The 1,653-nt window shown below is 33.0% G+C and overlaps 1 protein-coding gene across 1 annotated transcript in view; it reads left to right on the top strand.

Annotated features, from left to right (window-relative positions):
- Positions 1–624, top strand: part of LOC107599152 (transmembrane protein 17A-like) — a 19,338-nt gene extending 18,714 nt beyond the window's left edge. Inside the window, exon 5 of the mRNA XM_016290667.1 lies at positions 399–624. Coding sequence (XP_016146153.1) covers positions 399–624 — 226 coding nt within the window. The remainder of the gene's footprint in view (positions 1–398) is intronic.
- The last annotated feature ends 1,029 nt before the right edge of the window (positions 625–1,653 follow it).

The raw sequence follows: 1,653 nt of genomic DNA, 5'->3' as shown, positions 1-1,653 counted from the left end.
AGCTGATAAAACTAATTATATAGGAATAAAATATAAAATAAATAATCATGAAAAATTACCAGAGCTGATAAAACAAATTAAATAAAAATGATATATGAATAAATAAATGAATGAATAAATAAATAGCTGTAGTGACCACAGCTGATAAAACAAATTATTAAATAGAAATGAATATTAATAAATAAATAAAGCATGAAAATGGTGACCACAACTGATAAAACAATTAAATAAAAATTGTAGTCTGATAACTGATCAAATAAATGATTTAAATAAAAAATTGGAATATAAACAAATAAATATGAATGAATTAATTAATATTATAATGAATAAATGAATGAATATTAATCTAAAAATCTAAATCTAAACCTCAATCCTTCTTTTCTTCATTCTTTTCTTTGGGTTCCAGAGTTGGCTGGATTTTGGCTGATCTCGTTCCTCTTCTTCATCACTGACGAAGTCACCATCATCCTTCCTCTGGAGCGGGCCATTCACTCTCTCTATCTGGGCTTCCTGCTGGGCGAGCTGCCGGCCTCATTTCTGGCCCTGCATGTCATGACTCGCAAACTCGCCCAGCAGTTTCACATGAGGCAGTTCGGCCCCGTTCAGGGTCTCCATACAGCATGAAGCGCTGCCTCTGTTTGGACTGTCGTATGGGGGCAGGAGTGTGCTGCCTGTGAGGGACATTCAGCCGCACTGACAGATGAGGCTCTGTGGAGGTTTTTAATGTCACCTGCTAGTTAAAGATCTGGTCTTCCACCAATGTGACCTTTAGCAGTAAGTGCACTTTTTGTAATACAAGTATGTTATGTGGTAAATCTACCCATGTAAAACCAGGGGGTGGGGCTAGTTTTCACACAGGAAGTGTGTACTTTGGCTCTGTAACAACTGAATGAGGTTTAAAGTTTAAACACAAAATTCAGAAAGTGCAATTACACAATGCACATTTTCTCTAAAACTGAAATCAACAACATAATGAAGGCTGATTTTAACTTGAAGAAGTGAGGACCATGTTTCAAATTTTTCTAAAGTAGGCCGTTTAATGAAAGGATGCCATTGTGGAAACTTAGCCCATATAGTATGGCAGCATGCCCAGTTATTTACAATACACTGAAAATGTTACATTTTCAATATGAAACAATGAATATTGTTTTTGTAGTTACAACTTATACTTTTTTATACAGACGTGGCCTTTCAAAAATAAACCCTCACTGAGAAATTCACTGGAATAAATTACACTGAAATAAAGTATGTGTATGATTAGGAATGATACTACAATTACCAATGATAAAGCAAACAAGCAAAACATATGCATTACAAAAGTTTGGGGTCAATGAGTGTTTGTTTGTTTTGTTTTGTTTCTTTTGAAAGAAGTTAATTTTATTCAGCAAGGATGAATTCAAATCGATCAAAGGTGAAAGTAAATACATTTACAATCTTACATAAGATTTCTATTTCAAGTATGCTGTTCTTTTGGACTTTCTATTCGTTACAGAATACAGAAAAATGCTTCACGGTTTCCACGACACTGATAATAATATATATATATATTTTTTTTTTTAAATCTTAATAATAGTTTACAACATTACTGCATTTACTGTGTTTTCATTAAAAAAAAGTACAGCCTTGATAATTAAAAGACTTCTTTTAAAAGCA

The sequence above is a fragment of the Sinocyclocheilus grahami genome, unplaced genomic scaffold, assembly GCF_001515645.1.
Source record: "Sinocyclocheilus grahami isolate Dianchi unplaced genomic scaffold, SAMN03320097.WGS_v1.1 scaffold261.1, whole genome shotgun sequence".
NCBI classification, from domain to species: domain Eukaryota; kingdom Metazoa; phylum Chordata; class Actinopteri; order Cypriniformes; family Cyprinidae; genus Sinocyclocheilus; species Sinocyclocheilus grahami.
This window is presented reverse-complemented; position numbering and strand designations above follow the sequence as displayed.